The sequence below is a fragment of the Tupaia chinensis genome, unplaced genomic scaffold (genome assembly GCF_000334495.1).
Source record: "Tupaia chinensis unplaced genomic scaffold, TupChi_1.0 Scaffold000610_1, whole genome shotgun sequence".
NCBI classification, from domain to species: domain Eukaryota; kingdom Metazoa; phylum Chordata; class Mammalia; order Scandentia; family Tupaiidae; genus Tupaia; species Tupaia belangeri.
Genome location: NW_006160129.1, coordinates 1 through 19,566, shown reverse-complemented (window position 1 = coordinate 19,566; position 19,566 = coordinate 1). Strand labels below are relative to the sequence as shown.

At 55.0% G+C, this 19,566-nt stretch overlaps 2 protein-coding genes across 2 annotated transcripts in view; one reads left to right on the top strand and one right to left on the bottom strand.

Annotated features, from left to right (window-relative positions):
* Nucleotides 1–4,675, top strand: part of KCP (kielin cysteine rich BMP regulator) — a 32,972-nt gene extending 28,297 nt beyond the window's left edge. Inside the window, 9 exon segments of the mRNA XM_027775888.1 lie at nucleotides 280–382; nucleotides 467–559; nucleotides 562–599; nucleotides 875–1,047; nucleotides 1,127–1,238; nucleotides 1,337–1,438; nucleotides 2,435–2,599; nucleotides 3,267–3,573; nucleotides 3,743–4,675. Coding sequence (XP_027631689.1) covers nucleotides 280–382; nucleotides 467–559; nucleotides 562–599; nucleotides 875–1,047; nucleotides 1,127–1,238; nucleotides 1,337–1,438; nucleotides 2,435–2,599; nucleotides 3,267–3,573; nucleotides 3,743–4,026 — 1,377 coding nt within the window. The 3' untranslated portion in view covers nucleotides 4,027–4,675.
* A 10,817-nt stretch (nucleotides 4,676–15,492) lies between these two features.
* SPMIP1 (sperm microtubule inner protein 1) lies at nucleotides 15,493–18,714 on the bottom strand. The gene is made up of 2 exons (XM_014591726.2): nucleotides 18,076–18,714; nucleotides 15,493–15,682 (listed from the first exon to the last, which is right to left on the bottom strand). Exons 1-2 carry the CDS (start codon nucleotides 18,494–18,496, stop codon nucleotides 15,573–15,575), a joined length of 531 nt encoding a protein of 176 aa, XP_014447212.1. The 5' UTR covers nucleotides 18,497–18,714; the 3' UTR covers nucleotides 15,493–15,572.
* Nucleotides 18,715–19,566: the final 852 nt, after the last annotated feature.

Below are 19,566 nucleotides of genomic sequence, written 5' to 3'. Positions count from 1 at the left end.
CTTGGCCTGGCCCTGCCGTGTGAGCTGGGGCTGGAGGCCAGGACCTCCCAGATGGGTACAGGGAGGGGTGTGTGACACTCCTCCAGCAAATGTGAGGTCTTCTAGGGACAGAGGCACCATGCAGGGGCAATGACCTGACACTAGACTTCATGCACCGTTTGAGACCTGAAACAGGTGTTCTTGTGGAGCAGGGACAGACTACCCAGAGGCCCCCAGAAGTGAAATGCCAGGGACCCCAGGCCTTGTAGGAATCCCTACAGCATTAATGTCTGTCCTCAGCGGGGCCACGTGGACTGCCATGCCGTGGACTGCCCGGCCCTGTCCTGTCCCCAAGGCTGGGCAAAGGTGGTAGACGCAGACGGCTGCTGTGAGCGATGCCAAGGTGCGGGGCCAGGACCAGGAGGGGGGTAAGTGAGCCCTGGTGTGTGGGGAGATGGGTGCGCAGCTGAGTCTCCTGTCCCCTCAGCCCCTGCCAAGGCGTGCGAGCACCTGGGCCGCCAGCTGGCCCCTGGCGAGCGCTGGGCGGTGGACGCCTGCACCAGCTGCTCCTGCGTGGGGGGGCCCCGGGCCAGCCCTGCCGGCCGCTCTCGTGTGGCCCGGTGAGTGCCGCGGTCTGAGCGGTGGCGGGGGAGGTGGTGGCACTGCCAGCAGTCTAAGAGGGAGGCTGGACTGCGGCCGCCCAGAAGCGGTCAGAGAGCCAGAAACAGTGCTGTTCCGGGTTCAACCAAGAGGTGGTGCTCAGACCCCGCTCGCTGAGCCAGAGCGGAGCCCGAGGCCCCTGCAGATTCCCGGCTGGGCTGCTCTGGGCTGCTCGGTGTGGCGGAGGGTCTGCCGGCAGGGCGTTGTGTCTGACGTTGTCCCGGGCGGAGGCCAGAATGAGGCTCCCGCGCTGAGTCCCTCCAGCTGCTGTCCCCGCTGCCTGCCCCGGCCCGCTTCCTGCATGGCCTTCGGCGACCCCCACTACCGCACCTTCGACGGCCGCCTGCTGCACTTCCAGGGCAGCTGCAGCTACGTGCTGGCCAAGGACTGCCATGGTGGAGACTTTAGGTGTGCGCCCTCTCCCTTCTCCCTGATCCCACCACGGGGCCCACTTGACCCCTGGCACCCAGCCCTCTCCCGCCTACAGCGTGCACGTGACCAACGATAACCGGGGTCGGAGTGGCGTGGCGTGGACCCAGGAGGTGGCAGTGCTGCTGGGAGCCTTAGCAGTTAGGCTGCTGCAGGGCGGGGCGGTCACGGTGAGCGGGGACGAGGACGAGGACCTGGGGAAGGCTGACCTAGGGCTGGCACCCGTCTACCCAACGTCGCTCCTCTTGCCGCCTCCCTTCCCCTGCAGGTGGACGGGCGCCCGGTGGCCTTGCCTTTCTTGCAGGATCCACTGCTGTTCATGGAGCTACGGGGACGCACCGTGATTGTGCACACGCAGCCTGGGCTCCAGGTGGGGTCCAGGGCCAGTCCGGGTGGGGATGGCTCCCCACCCTCAGCCTGGCAGCCAGGGTCCTATTCAGGCTTCTGTATTTGTGCAGGGTGTAGGGATGCCAGCTACTTCTGGGACCAAAGGAAGCTGGACTCAGCGGAATGGTCTCAGAGACCTCAGGGGCAGCCAGAAGGGCCCTGAGCCGGATTCCTTCCTTCCTTCCTTCCTTCCTTTCTTTTTTTTATGAACTTAATTTTTTAAAAAATTTATTTTATTTATTTTAATTTGACCAGAGAGAGAAAGAGAAAGAGACAATGAGAAAGCATGCCGCCAGGTTCGGGACTTGAACCACAGTGGGCTGTGTTTGAGTCCAGTGCCCTTAACGACCGTCCCACCTGCTGCCCAGCTGAGCCTGATTTCTAATCTTGTTTCCCGTACCCACACTCTGGGGCTCTTACAACCAGCCCTCTCTGAGCCTCCTGTTCCTCACCATTAAATGTGGGCAGGCTTACTGTGTGTGTGTTGGGGGGGGGGGGGGGGGCGAAAGGCCGGGGGGGGGGGGCTCAGCTAAGGCCTCCCAGGTGCCTTCTGAGGTTCCTTCCAACTCCTACGTGGATGAGTAATTCACCCCTCCCCCACCCCCAGCAAGAGTGCAATTTGTAAATTCTTAAAATAAGGCTTGTCTACACTGCAGATGTGGACCTAACTGTGCTTGTCCTCTGTGAGGCCCAAATGCCCACGAAAAAGTGAATCTCTGGAAGTGGGTTGCATGTCACATGGGGCCCCAGTTCAAGGGTGTTGCCAGGCAGCTCTTCCAGTCATCCACGCGTGCCCAGGGCTGCATGACCCAGCCAAACTGGCCTTGGCCAGGGCGGCACCCCTGCCATGGGCAGCATCTACCTGTCCACTCTTCCCCTACAGCACAGGGCATGCTGGCAGTGCGTGGGGCCAGGACGGCCTTTGGGCTCTGGGGTCCCTGTCCTTCCCTGCTCCTCAGCTCCAGGCCTCTCCACACAGGTGCTATGGGATGGCCAGTCCCAGGTGGAGGTGAGCGTGCCTGGTTCCTACCGGGGCCACACTTGTGGGCTCTGTGGGAACTTCAATGGCTTTGCCCAGGATGATCTGCAGGGCCCTGAGGGGCAGCTGCTGTCCACTGAGGCTGCATTCGGGAATAGCTGGCAGGTGAGTGGTGGCGGGCCTGGGGGGGCACAACGGACCCTGAGTCTCAGAGCAGCCCTCTCGTACCGGGGTGGGGGTGGGGTGGGGGTGGGGGTGGTGCATGCAAGGTGGGCTTTGGGGCTTCCAGGGAGGTTGGGCATCTTGCCTATCATGGTGCTGGGAGGCAGGATGGTCTGATGAAGGAGGCCTTGACCCTGCTCTGCACTCACTGCGTGACCTCAGGCTCTTTACCTATGTTGGGCCTCAGTTCGTCCAGCGGTAAACGAAGGTGCCTCCTTTGCTGGTGTCGTAGGGAGTTTTTCTTTTTTTTATTAATGTTTTGTCATAAGTGTGTGCACTCACTGAAGAGAGACAGAGAAAGAAGGAAAGTGAGAGATTGTCCCCAGGGAAATGGCCACAGTGCAGTCCCTTCTCCTCTATTCTCCTCTTGGGATTTCGGGCACACGCACACACATGCCTGGTGTGTTTTTTCAAGCTGCTGGGTCTGGGACTCAAACCATGCAGTTGGCCATGTGGGATCCAGCTCCTTCACCACCACACCACCTACTGGTCCAGTAGGGAGATTTTTTGAAATGAGACTAAATTATTGGGTGGGAAGTGTGTCAAAGAACATAGCATGAAAGGTCAGCTGCCAGCCGTGTGTCACGTCAGGGGTGTTGTCCCCACCTAGGTCCCTGAGGGGCCAGGGCCCGGCCGGCCCTGTGCTGCAGGCCGAGACGTGGATCCGTGCCGGGCCGCTGGTTACCGGGCCAGGCGAGAGGCCAACGCCCGGTGTGGGGTGCTCAAGTCCGCCCCATTCCGCCGCTGCCACACTGTGGTGCCGCCGGAGCCCTTCTTTGCCGCCTGTGTGTATGACCTCTGTGCTTGTGGTCCCGGCTCCTCTGCTGATGGCTGTCTCTGTGATGCTCTGGAAGCCTATGCCAGCCACTGTCGCCAGGCAGGAGTGACGCCAACCTGGCGGGGTCCCACACTCTGTGGTGAGGGGCAACACCTGGTGCAGTTGGGGAGGGCTGGCACAGAGAGAAAGGACAACCCAGAGGACTCAGACATGGACAGGATGGGTGCTGGGAGGGCTGCTAGGCATGGGACCAGGGATAGGAGCAGAGTTGGGGTGCCCTCCTGACTCCCCTTTCACTCTGCCTGCAGTGGTGGGCTGTCCCCTGGACCGTGGCTTCGTGTTCGATGAGTGTGGCCCACCCTGTCCCCGCACCTGCTTCAATCAGCACACACCCCTCGGGGAGCTGGCAGCCGACTGCGTGAGGCCCTGCATTCCTGGTTGCCAGTGTCCCGCAGGCCTGGTGGAGCATGAGGCCCACTGCATCCCACCCGAGGCCTGCCCACCGGTCCTGTTCACTGGGGACCAGGCACCCAGCACTCGGCCTAGCCCCAGCTGGGATCCCAGGGAACACCCTGAGCCAGGACGACATTAACCAGGACTCAGCTGCCGGCAAACAAGCTCCCACCCTGGCCAGAGCCGCAGTCAGTGCCCTGCCCAGGCACTGCAGCCTGGGCCTGAGCTGCTGCGTTAAGTCAGAAGCAGTAAACTCGGCCTGCCCAAAGGCTTCCTTGTGTGTATGTATGTTTCCTCCTGGCCCTCAGGTGGCAGCTGAGCTGCTTGGAGCATGATGCCCAGTGGTCAGTGTCCCCAGAGTTACATGGCCTTGTTCACTCCCTGACCCTGCATCGCTGAGCTGCCCACACTCCCTGGTGCTGTCAGAAATGGGCAGGAAGAGGACCCTGGAGTCCTAGCCCCTACCCTGTGCTCAGTCTGTGGACAGGTAGCTCATGGTCCTCATGTAGGAGGTCACGGAGAGGGACTCCGTCTGCACGTGGCCTCCCCTTTCCTCTCTGGCCACCATCGGATCTGGTGACACAGTGCCCCATGTCTGTGGTGGGGAACAGGAGCGACTATAGACTGTGATGAAATAGGGATACTCGTGTGTGCACGTGGGCACACACGCCCCTCGGAAACCCAGATAAACATCTACAGTGCACACGTGCATGCCTGCCCACGTTTACAACCACACCCGCCCGTGGCCTTGTGGGCGGTGGGCTTGCACACAGCTTGCGAGCGCAAGGGAGAGAACATGGTTTTCAAATAAAGTCGAGAATTTGAGTTCTCTTTGCCATCTACCGACTGTGTGACCTTGGTATTTTAGGGACCATGGCTATACGGTCAGGGAGACTCCGTCCTCATTGCAGGGTCCCTGGTATTCCAACAGGGAGTGCAGGACCCCACGCTGGGAGAGGACAGCGCCAACCCCTTCATGGCTGACACAAGTGAGAGGGCCCTGCCCGGCCTGCCCAGCTCTCCTGGAGCCTAGGGAGGAGCGTTTGTGCCATTATCTCGTGAAGCGGTGACAAAGCTGCTCACAACAGCACGGGATGGGCGTACAGACTGCAGACGGGCTCCCGCAGTCAGTCCCTCTCGTTATTAGGACCCACACAAACTCTTCCCGTGTGTGGAATGGGGACAACGATGGTAGGTCGTCGGGAAAGTCAAGGACTGTTTTTCTGTTTATCTATGAAAAAATGCGTCATGACTTTCCAGATGACGCAGTAGCACGTCCAGTGGGAGGAGCTGTGAGTGACCGTGGCCAGCACCTGGGCAGAGCTCCCGTGGTCGGGCGTGTCCGTCTCAGCTCCTGGGACCGTGTTTTCCCACAGCATGTGTGTCACGGCCATCTGTCTCCAGATGAGGGAGACAATGCCACAGTTCCTTTCTAGAGCCAGTCTTCTTCTTCCTTTTAAATGTTGAGAGCGAGACCCCCCCCCCATAGGGTCCTTATGCAGAATCCATACAGCACACCCACCCCCTTCCCAGCTGGCCCAGAGCACAGACACATCCATGGGTGACTGACGTACTCAGGGAGCCCTGGGATGCGAACCCAGGACCTTTCCTGTGTGGGTCCAGCTACATTCCTGCCACACCAGTGCCTGGACCCCAAGGAGCCCGTCTTCTTACCTGCGAACTGGGAATAATGGCAACGCCTCCCGTATAGAGCTGCCGTGAGGAAGGATTACACACATGTGTGAAACTGGGGAGCTCCTGCCATCGCTGCCCGTATTGGACATGCATGCCCGTGTGATGCAGGTACACAGTTCACACTTCACCCTGTGTGGGTACACACGTGTAGGTAAATTCTGGGGTCTGCAAACATGCACACGCCTCTTGCCATTGGGGTCATGTGCCTCTCTCCACACCGCCACTCCCATGGCAAAGAGTCTCCGACTCCAGCTGGAGTCTCCGTGAGTCCTGGCTGTGGCCCAAGCCCTGGCTCCGGTGTCAGGGTCTTGCATTATTGAGATCAGGAGCCTTCGTTCCTCTTGCTTCTGGTTCCCATCAAGTCTCTTTCCAGGCTCCCCATGGCGCAGGCAGCTACACCTGGGGACTCACGGCTCCTTTGCAGCTCCAAGCAGGCCTTGGCCCTGTACCAGCACCTCTTCCGGTGCCCTGCAGGCCTGGGCCAGCTCCAGGCTGCACTTCAGCAGGTGAGGAAGGCAGGGCACGGTCTCTGAGCGAGGAAGGGGCAGGTGGGGGCCTGACTCCACCTTGCCTGCAGGTGCAGGAGGGCCGGGGCTGTCCCCCTGGGTTAGAGCTGCCCACTGTGCTGCTGGAGATGGAGCGGAGTCGGCAGGCCCAGGAGCAGGTAGGGACTGGATGGAGGGCAATGTGTGGCAGGGGCAGGGTGGGTGCCCCCTCACACCCTAGCATCCCATCCTCCTGCAGCTCCTGTGGGACTTGGAGCTGCTGACTGGGGCAGGACTGGGCCTCTTCTGGCCCCCCTGGGCCCACTTCTGCAGTCTGAGGGACCAGGCCCAGCATGCAGGAAGCCAGAGCCATCAGTGCCATGGTAGCACAGGAGAGGACCCTGGGCAGCCGGTAAGTGGGATGGGCAGGGGCATGGCAGGGGCCTGGCACCACGGGACATCAGTGGTCATTGTAGTGAGGGGAAGTATTAGGTCATGATGCATTTTTGCATAGACAAATACATCATGACTTTCCCAACAACCCCTAGAAGGCACATGGGCTTTGGAGACAGCTGGCTCTGGGTTTGAACCTTTGCTCTGATGCCTCCTGTGGACCATGAGTCTCCATGTCCTCGGCTTTAAAATACAGGCAGTAATAACTCTTCCTCTCCAGCCTGTGGAAAGAGCCATGAACTCACCCGAGTACAGGGCTTAGCACCGTGCCTGGCGTGCACTGCGTGCTTGTTCCGGGCAGGCTGCTATTTTCATCCCATAACAACTTCAAAGCGAGCCTTTCAGCATGGATGCAGGGTGGGAGGAGAGTCACCTGACAGGGTCCCATAGGGGCAGAGGACTGATGCTCAGAGTGCCTGAGACAGACCCTCTGAGAAGCCTCAACTTTGGCCCCTCCTTTCAGGCCCGGAGCCTGGCTGGCCCTCTGGGGACATGCTGTGCGATGGGGAACAGAGCTGGGAACTAGGAGAGTGGTGTCCTCCTCCGGGCTTAGCCACCCATTGTTTGAGTCCCTTCGGGCAGGTTGGTAGCCGGCTCTGGGCTGAGGCATCATCAGCGAAGCAGGAAGGGTACTGGCAGTGACTAAGCGGGAGCCCGGACCGCACCACGGACCGACTGCAGTCTCGTCTGAAGGCTTGCCTGGGCAGGAAGTCCATGTCCAAGCACCTTCGTATGAGGGAGCAGGGGAGGAGATCTCACGGGGGCCTGAATACCAGTCGGCAGGGATCACTATGGTCATCTTAGACCTGCGGCCATGCTGGTGATGATGCCCCATGAACTGGGGTACCCCTGCTCTTCCAGAGTTCCAGGCTGCACCCTCCTCCAACCCAAGCTGGGGACTCCCAGAGCCAGAACCATCAGCTCCTAGAGGGGTGAGTCTTTCTCCCAGGGAATCCAGCCATCACCCCTGTGTTGTCACACGAAGTGCCCAAGAGTAGGCCCACACCTCGTCTCCTCCACCGTCCTGCCCAGTGACCCTGCTCCCCCAGTTTCTCAGTTGCATCTGTGATTGCCCTACAGCCCCTAGAATGAGTAACCCCCAAATTCTGGCAGAGGGTGCAGGGGCTGGGGGAGGCCATCCTGAACTCAGAATTGGGGTGTTGGGGTAGAGAGACTGGCAGGTAGGCTCCCCCACACACACTTCAGAGCCCCCCAGGCCCAAGAGGTGCAGCAGAGGCAGCCCTTGCACCCCTGCAGTGGGCAGGCAGCAGATCCATCACCAGCCCCAGGTCTGGATGGAGCCTCAAGTGATGCAGACCAGAAGTGGGCGAGCCCTGGCACACCTGCAGAGCCGACACCTGGTACGTTGATGGGCTGAATCGGCAGCAGAGAGAGGTGGGAGTCCCTGCCTTGGGGTAGCCAGAATAGACTGGGAAGCTAGACAGAGAATTCAAGGGCTTCAGACCTTCTTCACCTATTCTTTATCTCCCACTTTTGCATTAGGTGCCAGGGGGCACCAGAGATGGCAAACAGGTTTTATTTTGCATTCTAATTCCACCTGTCTGGCACCAACTGTTTCAGGCACTGTGCCCAGTAGGATTCTGAAGCTGATCTGGGGCTCAGGTGAGAGAGAGCGCTGGGAGTGACCATCAGGGGCAGCCCAGGGAGGAGGGAATGGGAGAATAACTCCACCCCACCTACCGGCCACCCTTAAGTGGGCACTGGGGATATACGAAGAACAAGAGGGACTTGTCCTCTGAGCTCATAGCATCGAGCTTGACCGTGAGAGAGCACGACCACAAATGGGCTTTTAGAATTCAGTGGGATGGATGCCGCGAACCACAGGCCTATTAAGTAAATGTAACAGACTCTCAAGTTATTTATTTATTTATTTATTTATTTATTTATTTATTTATTGGAGAGGTTTTCACTATAGGGTGCGTGCGCTCGCCAGAAAGACAGAGAGAGACAGAGAGACAGAAAGCGAGAAATCACCTCCCGGGGGGATGGCCACGCTGCAATCCCTTCTCCTCCATTCTCCTCTCGGGATCTTGAGCACGCATGCACACGCGCCCGGTGTCAGTTTAAGCCATCGGGTTCAAGACTCGAACCACGGTCAACTACATGGGAGTCCAGCGACATAAGCATTATGCTAACTGCTGGTCCCATGTTATTTATTTATTGAAAACATTTTTTTAGAGGTGTTTGCCTTAGGGCACATGTGATCATTGGGGAGAGAGACACACAGAGATGGTGAGAGGGAAAGTGAGAAGTCATCCCCCAGGGGGGATAGCCAGACCCAATCCCTTCTCCTCCATTCTCTTGTCGGGATTTTGGACAGGCATGCACACACACCTGGCATGAGTTTCAAGCCTCCAGGTCCGGGACTTGAACCCCAGTTGACGCTGTGGGAGTCCAGTGATGTAACCATTATGCCATCTGCTGGTCCCCAAATAATTTTTTTTAAAGATCTTAAAGATTTTTTTTTTTTTGGTCATAGGGCATGCGTATATACTGAAGAGAGGCAGAGAGACAGAGAGGGAAGGAGAGAAATCACCCCCCCCAAGTGAATGACCATGCTACACGTCTGTCTCCTCCATTCGCTCAGGACTTTGAGCACACACAAGCACATGCCCAACATGCTTTTCAAGTTGCTGAGTCTGGGATTCGAACTGTGGAGTTGGCTGTGTGGGATTCGGCACCTTAACCACAACACCTGCTGGCCCAACAGAGAAGTTACATATTTTTCAAAGAATTATTTACTTAAGTTTATGTATTATTACTGTTATTATTAAACTTGTTATAGGGCACACACACTCACCAGAGAGAGACAGAGAGAGAGAAAGCAAGCTGCCAGGTCCGGGACTCAATCCGCAGTTGACCATGTGGGAGTCCAGCTCCTTAACCATCATGCTGCCTGCTGGCCCCAACAGAGAAGTTTTTACAAGTATTTTATCTCTCGGGAAGACAGAAATACCAATGACCACCTTATCACTAGAGAAATAAACTCCCTAGTAAGACAACAGATGCAATTTACAGAGGGAGGAAGCTTGGAGGTAGTTTTAGAGTTTATAACAAATAATTTCAAAAATGAATCTTTTTTTTTTTTTTGAGAGGTTATTGCTATAGGGTGCATGCGCTCACCAGACAGACAGAAAGCGAGAAATCACCACCCAGGGGGATGGCCATGCTGCAATCCCTTCTCCTCCATTCTCTTCTCAGAATCTTGGGCACGCACACACACGTGTCTGGCGTGAATTTAAGCCACAATGTCCAGGACTCCAACCGTGGTCAACTACATGGAAGTCCAGCGACATAGCCATTACGCCAACTGCTAGTCCCTCAAAATGAATCTTACAAGCCTCCTTTGTTCAGAACTTTTTAAAAAATAAACATACCCTTTCTTTTATTGATATAACTGATACACTTTTTTTTTTTTTTTCAGTTTTTGCCAGAGGGCACATGTGCTTGCCAGGAAAAAGAAAGAGAGGGAGAGAAAGAGGGAAAGCGAGAACGCACTCCCTAGGGGAAACGGCCAAGCCATAATCCCTTCTCCATTCTGAGGATTTGGGGCATGGAACTCGCCCTGGGTATTTTTTAAGTTGCCCACTCTGGGACTTGAACTACACAGTCGGTCATGAGGGACCCAGCCTCTTCAAACACCATACCACAGGCTGGCCCTAAAAACTCTTTAAAAGACAGATATATTTTCACAGAGAATATGCTCATTTGGTTACTGTTATGAATATTCACATCTCTGTATTACACAAGAGAACAAGATGCAATATTCTTGTGAAAGTTCTCAATTTAAGACCTTACAAAATCAGGCTCTTTTAACCAGTTTTATGTATGCAGAACAACTCTCTGCCCCGCACAGCTGCAGGGAAGCTGTGATATATCATCTTTTTTTATATTTCTTTAGTTAATTATGAAGACTTGCCGTTTTTAAGCCAGGCTCTGGCTTAAAATTTCATTTCTTGAATTTCATTTGATTTTGTTGTCAGAAAGAAAGGGCTGGGACCAGCAGTTAGCATAATGGCTATGTCACTGAACTCTCATGTAGTCGACCACAGTTCAAGTCCCTGACCCGTGGCTTAAACTCTCGCTGGGAGCATGTGTGTGCGTGACCAAGATCCCGAGAGGAGAATGGAGGAGAAGGGATTGCAGTGTGGCCATCCCCCCGGGGGTGATTTATCGCTTTCTGTCTCTCTGTCTCTATCTTTCTGGCAAGCGTACATGCCCTATAGCAAAAACCTCTCCAAAAAGAAAAAGAAAGGGCTAAGGAGGACTTACCTTAATAGGAGTAGACTAAGGGGATACACACAGGTCCCTTCTGTGGTCCTGAACAGCACACCAGGACAAAATGGGCCTGTCCTTATGCTGAGCAAAGAATGATCCCAGCAAACTGACCCTTCCCAGGCATCCTGCAGGTCTTGACAAGAGGTGAGCAGGTTACTCCTTGCCTGGGGGAGGGGGTGGGGTGAGGAAGGTGGGGTCTCTGCAGGCACACCTGACCAGCAGGCATACTGCAGGCTGTGCAGTTAAGGTGGAATGATGAACCGACAGCTTTGGACTGCAAATGGCACCCTCCCGCCCTCCCACGTGCTTCCAGTTCAGGAGGACTGTGTGGGAGGGGCTGGGGCTTGAACTGAAGGCACTTAATGTTGTCTCTCTCCCTCAGGTGGCTTAGGAGAGCTGAACCCCTCCACCAGCAGTAGCTCTGGGGAACCGGGAAGCTCAGGGTTCAAGGTGAAAGCTGGAAGGGTTGGGGATGGCAGGGGTGGGGTCTGCCTGGGAGGAGGTTGCTGGGGTGAGGGGGCTGCCTCCTAGCCAGGTGGGAGAAGGGACCCCTGCTGAAGCCATCTTTACACCATGTAAGATGGGCTTAAGAAATCCAGGCTAGGGGCCAGCAAGTGGTGTGCTGGTTAAGGTACTGGGCTCCCACATGGCCAACTACAGTTCAAGTCCTGGACCTGATAGCTTGTTTTCTCACTCTTTCTCTCTCTCTCTCTCTCTCACATACACATAACCTATAGAAAAATTTAAAAAAATAATAAAAAATCAAATTAAATCATTTTGAAACTTTTTAGAGTGGTTTCTTGCTATGGGGTGTGTGTACTTGTCAGAGAGACAGAGGTGTGTGCGCTTGCCAGAGAGACTGGAAGCGAAAAATCACCCCCCAGGGGGATGGCCATGCTGTAATCCCTTCTCCTCCATTCTCCTCTCAGAATTTTGGGCACACACACACAGACGCGCAGGTCAACTGCGTGAGAGTCCAGCAACATAACCATTATGCTATCTGCTGGTCCTTAAATAATTCTTTTTTTTTTTTGGAGAGGTTTTTGCTATAGTGTGCATGCACTCGCCAGCCAGACAGAGAGAGACAGAGAGCTATAAAGCGAGAAATCACCCCCCAGGCATTCAAAGATCCAGTCCCAAGAAATACAAAGGACCCCATATAGAATCAACCCAAGAAGATCTCCAAGACACATCATAGCCAGATTGACCAAAACCACAGACAAAGACAAGATACTAAGATTAGCAAGAGAGAAACAGCAAGTTACCTACAAAGGCTATCCCAGCAGGCTAACAGCAGATCTCTCATAGGAAACAATGCAAGTGAGGAAAGAATGGGAAAATATATTCAAAGCGTTAAGGGAAAAAGCAATTTCAACCAAGAATACTGTACCTGGCAAGATTATCCTTCATATGGGAAGAAAAGACAAGAACATTCTCAGATAAACAAAACCTGAAAGAATTTACCAACATGAGACCAAATCTCCAAGAATTTCTCAAGGGAGTGCTATACCAGGAAAATTAAATACAGACACAGAGAAGTAAGAGTTCAAAAACTAAGAAAATGGCCAGCTTAATTGTAGGGACAAGTCTGGAGTTGAATCTTTTTATTTTGGAGAGGTTTTCGCCATAGGGCGTGTGTGCTCGCCAGCCAGACAGAGACAGAGAGATAGAAAGCGAGAAATCACCCCCCAGGGGGATGGCCACAACGCAATCCCTTCTCCTCTATTCTCCTCTCAGGATCTTGGGCATGCACGCACATGCGCCCGGTGTGAGTTTAAGCCACCGGATCCGGGACTAGAACCGCGGTCGACTACATGGGAGTCCAGCGACATAGCCATTACACTAACTGCTGGTCCCTGAAGTTGAATCTTATATCACAGAATTAGATTGAACCACAACAGAAGATAGATTAAGTACATGAGACTGACTGGTAAAATAGCATTCTGTGACTTTTGACTAAAACATTGCTGCTTTTCTTCTAGGCAAATGTTTTTCTTCCAGGTTTAAGGATTTTTGTCCTGTCTTGTGCTGCCGATAGGTTCATGTACTTACTAATTGAACAGAATCCTAACCTGTTTCCTGGCTTTAAGTTTTAAATAAAGTTCCTTAGCATTTCTTTGATTTATTAAAGATAAAACTGCTTTTCTTGAAATTAAAAAAACATTAAAAAATACCTAGAATAAATAAATAAATAAATAAACAAATAAATAAATGCAGGCTGAGCCAGTAGGTGGCAGGGTAGCTGAGACTGCTGGATCCCACATAGCTGACTGCGTGGTTTGAGTCCTGGGCCCGGCAACTTGAAAAATGTGTCAAGTGTACGTGTGTGCATGCCCAAAATCCTGAAAGGAGAATGGAGGGGAAAAGCTTGTGGTATAGTCATCCCCCCCAGGGTGTGATTTCTCACTTTCTTTGTTTGTCTGTCTCTCTGGCCAGTGGTATCCTATAACAAACTAAAAAAACAAAACAAAAAAATAGCTGCTCTGAGTCAGCCCAGTGGTATGGTGGTTAAGGAGATTGGATCTCACATGGCCAACTGTGTGGTTTAAGTCCTGGACCCAATGGCTTGTAAACACACTGGGTGTATATGTGTGCATACCCAAAGTCCAGAGAGGAGAATGGAGAAGAGATTGCAGCATGGCCACCAACTCCACTCCCATCCCCACCATCACCCTTCTGCTGGCCTCTGAGAGAAGGGGTCTGTGTGATTTTTCACTTTCCCTCTCTCTCTCTGGCCGGCACACAAGCTTTATAGCAAGAAACTTAAAAAAAAAGAAAGAAAAGAAAAGAAAAAGAAAAGAAGAGAAAAAGAATGCAGGCATCAAGCAAAGGGCTAGTCTGGTGTCTTTGGGGTCCCCTGGGAAGTTGCTCTAACATGGGGGCTGCCCCACATGCTCTTTTTTACCAGGACCTGGCCCAGAGGGAAGAAGGGAGCCAAGCAGGGCCCACCACCCAGAGGCCCCTTCTACCACCATCCAGAAGTCCACAGGGAAAGATGACCACTCAGGAGACCCTGGGCCTGCAGGCACCTCAAGATCCCCCCAAGGGTCTGGGCTCCATCCTGGACCAGGAGAGGACAGAACTTCAGAGAACGCTCAGGATGGACACACCTCAAAGTCAGAGGGGGGAGGACTCTCTGGGTCAGAGAGGGGAGGCACCCCAGAGCGAGCGCCTCAAAAGTCAAAAAGGAGCCCCACAAAGTCAAAGAGGAAATGGTCTTAAGTGCCAGAGAGAGGGGACACCCTGGGGACAGGAAACAGACCTTGTCCAGTCTTCAGAAGGCAGTATCTCACAAGCCTGGGAGGTGGCTCTGGGAGAGGCTGTTGTACAGTCCCCAAAGGAAGGCGACCCCCCAGGCTATCCCAGGGACTTCTGCCGGCCTCTGAGAGAACAGAGCACGCAGCCTGGGGGAAGGGAGAGCCCAGGCTCCCGCGGAAGGACCACCCAACTGATGCAGGATGAAGACCAGAGAGAGACGACCCTGGCTGTGGCAAAACCGGGGCCCGCCGGGAAGGCAGCGTGGGCGCCCCTCCCCGCCCCCGCGCCCAGGTCCGCCACAGGGCGGCGGCTCCCAGGCCTGGGGGCTGTGATGCCAGAGGCACTAAGCCCCCAGAGATCCGTGCAAAGAGCGCCCCGCGCGGATCTCCCCGGGACCCCACAGCTGGCACACTATCCACAGGGGCTGCAGAACCCGGGAGGAGGCCCCGGTCCAGCGGAGCAGGAGGTGGGCGAGGCAAGGCCCCCGGGCGTCCTCGGGGAACGGAAGGGCGTCCCCCAGGACCCCAGACCCTCGAATGACGCATGGCCGTCGCCCGCGGGCAGAGGGAAGGCGGTGTTGGGAGTGAGCGTGGCGCAGCTGGAGACCGCCCTGCAGCAGCTGCTGGAGCTGCACGGAGCCGCCAGACGCCGGCGTCGGCGAGACCGCGAGCAGCAGCGGCTCCGGGTGCGTCCCCGCGGCGGCTGGCCGGGCCGGGGCCTGGCCGCGGTGAGCTAGCGGGAGGCCAGGGCACCGAGGCGCCGCTGGGCAGCTAACTGCCGCCTCCCCAGATCCTGGAACGCCTCCGCATCGCCAGGAACCGCCACTGCCGGGTTCACCCCCTGGAGCTCCCGCCAAATCCAGCTCAGCTCCTGCCACAGGCAAGACCTCCCCACCACCCCCCCCCAACCCCCGGGAGAGGGCGGTGGGACTCCAAGGACCTTGCCTGGGGCAGGGACCAATCTAGGTGAGGCGCGGGTGTGCGCTCCGTGGGACATGAGCCGGGGGCCGCGCTTGGGGTGCGAGGGACCCGCGCTCAGCTCTCTGCTCCTGCAGGAGGACACAGCTGGGCGGCGGCAAGCCCTGAGGGAGCAGCTGGACCAGGTGCACCAGGAGAGGACAGGACGGCTGAGGGCTCTCAGGGCCAGGTGAGGGAGAAGCAGGGAAGTTTTGAGGGGGTCTGTTTAACCTGGCATCCGGGATGACAAGCCACTCTCTCCCCAGGAACACCCAGAACTTCCAGAAGCTGTTGTGGCCCCCTGGGGCTGAGCCTGCACCTGAACAGTAGCTCACTCATCCCAGCCGGCTCTGGTCACTGCTAGGTCTTCAAAGCGCTGGGGAAAAGCAAGAGGCAACCTGTGGCCAGAAGTTGTTTCAGAAAGGCCCAAAATGCAGCCTCGGGGCCTGGACAGCAGACATAGACACACAGCAGCTTCGCCCTACTGGAAATTCTATTATTTCTTCTTTCTACCCCCAAACCCACAGCCCAGCCAGAGGTCAGAGGGCCAGGTCCCGGGGGTCAAGCAGTGCGAAGGCCCCATTCTTGCGGAAGAATGACTCAATGCGGCACATCTTGCAGGAGACCATTTCTTGCTTCACTGGGGGGCCTGGGAAAAGAGGTCAGAGGCCAGGAATGGATTCCCATGGAAGGGACTCAGAGTAGGGAAGCCCTGTCTACACAGATTTGAGAATCTACTGTGTTGTGGCTCCTTTGTGTGAAGAATAAAAAGTGCTTCTAAGGGAACCAGCAGTTAGCATAACGTATATGTCGCTGGACTCCCACGTAGTCGACTGCGGTTCCCGTCCCGGACCTGGTGGCTTAAAACTCACACTGGGCGTGTGTGCATACGTGCCCAAGATCCGGAGAGGAGAATGGAGAAGAAGGGATTGCGGCGTGGCCATCCCCTCTGGGGGGTGATTTCTCGCTGTCTCTATGTCTCTGTCTGTCTGGCAAGCACACGCACCCTATAGCGAAAACCTCTCCAAAAAAAAAAAGAGAAAGTGCTTCTGAAAAGTGAGGGCTACAAGAACATTCAGGAAGCTGGCTGGACTTGACACTGATAGCAGAGCACAGGCAGCCATCTGCCATGACTGCCCCAGCTTCGGGATCCTCCCAGCCCTGTCACAGGGACAGGCTGGAGAGACGGGGCTTCCTTCTACCTCTTGCTCTCCTTCCGGGGCTCACCTGCGGCTACGGTTGCTCCCCTTACTTCTCCCTTAGGGCTCACAATCTCAACTATGTACTGTAGATCCCAACCAACCACCTTTCCTGCGCAAGCACTCTAGTAGCTGGAGTAAGATGAGAGTGGCCTCACTTCACTTCAAGACTCCCCTGAGTCTTCCTCCCATACATCCTGAATTGATTTCAGCTCTGCTGCCCATCGCCACAGTCAAAGCCACCACCACATTGCGCCAGGATCACTCACAGTTTTAGAGATGCCTGATTCACCTGACAGATTCTAATTTCCCCTGAAAAAGACATCCTCTTAAGAATATTCAGGACTTCAAGAGAACCCTTGGCATCATGATGCAAACTGGCAACTGGCTTGTTCCTTTTCCTGAACTTCTCATCTCAAAGGACTTCACTGCCGAAGCTTAGGCCTTTTCCCAGTTGTTGGCCTTGACTCAGCCTCACAGAAAAAGTAGATGCAGTCTCCCACCCACCTCTGGCTCCACCCTTCTGCCCCCTTCTTGTCAGATTCCTGTAATTTGAGCTCTCCAGGTAATCAGCCCAATCGCCTGGTTTCAATACCGCCTATATGCTAGTAGACCCCAAATTTGCATCATCTCTGACCTTGCTCCTTAGAGCCAGACTTGGAGACCCAGTCACTTTGCTGACACCTCAAGCATACCATGACCAGAAGGTACCTGCCTTCACCAGTCCCCAGCCCTGTCCTTTCCCACTTTCCAAGCCTCAACAGCGACCTGGGCGTTGACACTGATTTCTCTCCCCAACTTCTCACATCCATCAATAAGTTCCCCTGAGTCTTCCTCCCATACATCCTGAATTGATTTCAGCTCTACTGCCCAACCCCATAGCCAAAGCCACCACATCATGCCAGGATCAAAGTATTAGAGATGTCTGATTCACCTGCCAGATTCTAGTTTCCTCTGAAAAAGACATTCCCTTAAGAACACTCAGGATCATTTTGTAAAAATAAATCAGAGAGTCAGCCAAGTGGTGTGGCTAAGGCAGCTGGATCCCACATGGCTGACTGTGCAGTTTGAGTCCCAGCACCACTGGCTTGAAAAATCCCAGGTGTTGGGGGCCAGCAGTTAGTGTAACGGCTATGTCACTGGACTCCCACTTGAACCGCGGTTCAAGTCCCAGACCCGGTAGCTTAAATTCACACCAGGCACGTGGGCGTGTGAGCCCAAGATCCCAAGAGGAGAATGGAGGAGAAGGGATTGCGGCATGGCCATCCCCCCTGGGGGGTGATTTCTCGCTTTCTGTCTCTCTGTCTCTGTCTGGCTGGCTGGCAAGCGCACGCACCCTATAGCAAAAACCTCTCCAAAGAAAAAGAAAAATCCCAGGTGCATGTGCATGCATGCCCCAAATCCTGAAAGAACAGAGAAGGGATTGCAGCATGGCCATTCCCCCATATGGTGATTTCTCACTTTCCCTCTGTCTCTGTTTCTCTCCAGGGAATGCATTCACCCTATGGCAAAAGCCTTAAAAAAAAAAGGAAATCAGAATCACTCACCTGTTTCAAATCCTCCATCGACCACCCCCACTAGAACAAAATACTAACTTCTTTTTGTCATTTAGGTCTTGCCTTGAGGTCCTCAGAAGGGCCTCTCCTGACTATCCAGTCTAAAGCTGCACACACCCGATTCCCTGCCCACCGTCACTGCAGTGCCATGGGGCTCAGCTCTCTCTGACATTTCCCTGCTCTTATTTTTATGGTCTGGACCTTCCACTAGAATGTCTGCACCTTGACTGACACGGGGCAGGTGCTCTGTCTGTAAGGTGACTGGTTTGGGGAATGTTGGGGCTCACCCAGTTGCCAGCCATATGTAAAGTTGGTGGTGACAGGGAAGAGATAGCGTGTCTCTGGCATGTCCAGTTTCCGGGTGTTGAGGTAGCGGTAGCGCCCCTGGAAGTCGTGGGAGATGCCTTCATACAGCAGGGCTCGGGTGGCAGGCGGTACTGGGTACATTTCTGACTGCAAAGGAGCCTCTGGGACAGGGCTAGGGGCCTCAGAAGGAGCTGTTTTAGGGGCAGAGGGTGGTGCGAGTGGGGCTTTGGGCTGTAGGGTGGGAAGTTGGAGAGGCAGGCGGGCTGCAGCCTTAGCCTTCTGCTTGGCCTTCACCATTGACCCATACTTGAGGTGCCATTCACAGCGCAACATCTTCTCCCTCAGATACTCCTCCTTCCAGAAGTTCTGCCGCACTGTGTCCATGTTGAGCTGCCGTGACATGGTGGCAGGGGAAGGAGCTGTACTTGGGTGACTGCAGCTGAAGGGTGAGCACAGCAAACAGAGTCCTTCCCACTGCAGAGGGCTGCTCTGGGACAGTCACCTGGCAACCAAGCCTCACCTCACACAGGCCAGGGTTCTACTTGCCATACCCTCAGCAGGCCTCATGTGCTTTCCTTCTTGAGGCAGCCTGGGGCTCGGGCCAGGTTCGATCCAGTACCACAGGCTTCTAGGTTACCTGGAACTGTTTTCTGCTTCTATCCCTTGGGTCAGGCCCCCTCCTAGTCTGATGCAGACTGAGGAAAGGGGGTCGGAGCTGGGCTCATCTCCTCCCATTCCTTTCCCCCTAGAGCTAGTCCCATCCTGAAGACCTGTCTGAGTTCTGGCCTCCTGGCACAGGCCTCCGGCTCCAGCTCTTTTATGCTCAGGTCCTCTGTAGAACCTTTTCTATCCTTGCCAATCTCATCTCCCCACGCACCTCACCTCACACAAGTCCTTTGTAGCACCCAGCCCAGTGTAGAGGAGCAAGAACATCACTTTAATTGAACTTTGGGGAGTCCAGCGACATAGCCATTACACTAACTGCTGGTCCCTCATGTGGTTTTCTTTTTTCTTTTTTCTTTTTTTTAGAGGAGCAAAAGCATCACTTTAACTGAACTTTGACAATGACACTGCATACCAGCACAAGGACGAGGTAGTGGAGAGGGAAGATGATCAGCTTCCTGTTCCCCCACCAGCTTTGACTTTAATGGCAGGGCCCCAGCAACCTAGAAGTACCTCACTCAGCCTCTCCCTGAAGTGGGAAGGAGCAGGGGATTGAAAACCAGAGGCTTAAAACTTAAAAGTAGAGCTGAAGGCCAGTCCAGGGACAGAGCTGGAAACCAGGGAGGGGCTGAAGAGCCTGGGGAGTCCCTTAGCGCAGGTCTTGGCAGTGAACATGCCCCTGGCCCTGTGCAGGATGGAGTCCTTGGCGGCGTCATAGGGGTGCTCTTTGGATGGGATCTCCAGGACAGATGGAATGGAGTGTTGGTGGGTGTCCAGAGCGTGCCGCACCATCTCCGCGATGTACTGGT

Excerpts from the sequence above, each read along its gene's own strand:
- SPMIP1 (XM_014591726.2), bottom strand. The coding sequence starts at position 18,496 with ATGTCACGGCAGCTCAACATGGACACAGTGCGGCAGAACTTCTGGAAG. Across the intron at positions 15,683-18,075 it reads TACATATGGCTGGCAACTGG|GCCCCCCAGTGAAGCAAGAA; the intron begins GTGAGCCCCAAC and ends CTCTTTTCCCAG.